We start from the raw sequence: 1,359 nt of genomic DNA, 5'->3' as shown, positions 1-1,359 counted from the left end.
TAATTTTTTCTTCAGCAAGCCAATTAGTGTAAGCCTACAGCATATCCCTATATAGTGTTTTAAGTGGTCTACAATCTTACAGGCCAAATAGTGTAAACCACTATAAAATTATACTTAAGTATTATTTTCTACTACGTTTTATTTAAATTAATACGGTAATTTATTGTTATATTATTTATATTATTATAACTATTACAATATAATGTTGTTATTCGTTGAAAACACTGATATAAATAAAAATAATAGAGTGTATCATAACAATTCAACTGATAAGAAACCTAATCAGTCATCGTAGAACATTTTATTTTAAACAATAAACTTTATTTTTATGCTTAAATGAATTATGTTAAAGAACTTAGAAGATAATAACAGTATAAGACACACTAGTAAACTAGTTATAAGACACACTAGTAAACTAGTTATAGTTTTAATGCAGGTTTTTTGTAGTTAATTGTGTACAGCGTTTCAATATCATTATGAATACCAAAACTTCATTGAATAGTGCTAGTAAGATGATAAATCTTGTTTTGCCAAATAATTACAACAGAGACAGAATACAAACAAACGATCAGCAAAATGTAAGTAATCAATTAAAATCAATTAATAAAATGAAAAATGTTCAAAAATGGGTAAACTCTATTCCATTGAAAATAAATGAAGATACAGAAGTTGTCTTTTCTAATCAAGATGAAGTAGATGAACAAATAACTCAAGACTCTATGACTTGTGTTCAAGATTGTATAGTTATTAACATACCAACAGCAATTAATAATAATGAACTGAGCACTAATAATAAAAATACAAACTGCCTAGAAAACTGTAGTATTATTAATAATGATGTTACATTTGAAGTGAACATGTGTACAAATGATTATAATATAAATAATATTATAATTAATGAAGCTAATAGCATAAACAATAGTTGTCATACCATGGAGGTTGAGGTACTTGAAGATGCAAATAATTATGATAATACACAGATTGGTGTAAGTGCCTACAAGAAATTGTCTAGAGGTAATAAACGCAAGATAAATGCAACACTCAGAATAGAAGGAAAATCATATAAGACTAGAAAAGGGACTGTAATTAAAGAAAAATCTGTCCAACCAAACCCGTGCTACTCAAAAAAGTGTCAAAATAGTTGTGGTATTATAACTGAAGAATTAAGACAAAATGTTTTCGAAGCATTCTATGAACTAGATGGTCAGCAGAGAAAAGATTTTCTTATAGCATCAATACAGACTGAGCCAGTAAAAAGAAGATACTCAAGTTCTACTGATATTAAAAAAACCTGTTCAAATTCTTATTTTCTACCAATTGATGGTGTAATGACAAAAGTTTGTCAACAATTTCTTTTGA

The 1,359-nt window shown here is 27.0% G+C and overlaps 1 protein-coding gene across 1 annotated transcript; it reads left to right on the top strand.

The window, feature by feature from the left end:
* Positions 1-476: 476 nt before the first annotated feature.
* On the top strand, positions 477-1,337 carry LOC111030258 (cAMP-specific 3',5'-cAMP phosphodiesterase 4-like; the record flags this gene model as incomplete). The annotated part of the gene is made up of 1 exon (XM_022309672.1): positions 477-1,337. A coding segment is annotated over exon 1 (861 nt), but the record flags the coding sequence as incomplete, so codon positions are not given.
* Positions 1,338-1,359: the final 22 nt, after the last annotated feature.

This window comes from Myzus persicae, unplaced genomic scaffold (genome assembly GCF_001856785.1).
Source record: "Myzus persicae strain clone G006 unplaced genomic scaffold, MPER_G0061.0, whole genome shotgun sequence".
In the NCBI taxonomy this organism is placed as follows: Eukaryota; Metazoa; Arthropoda; class Insecta; order Hemiptera; family Aphididae; genus Myzus; species Myzus persicae.
This window is presented reverse-complemented; position numbering and strand designations above follow the sequence as displayed.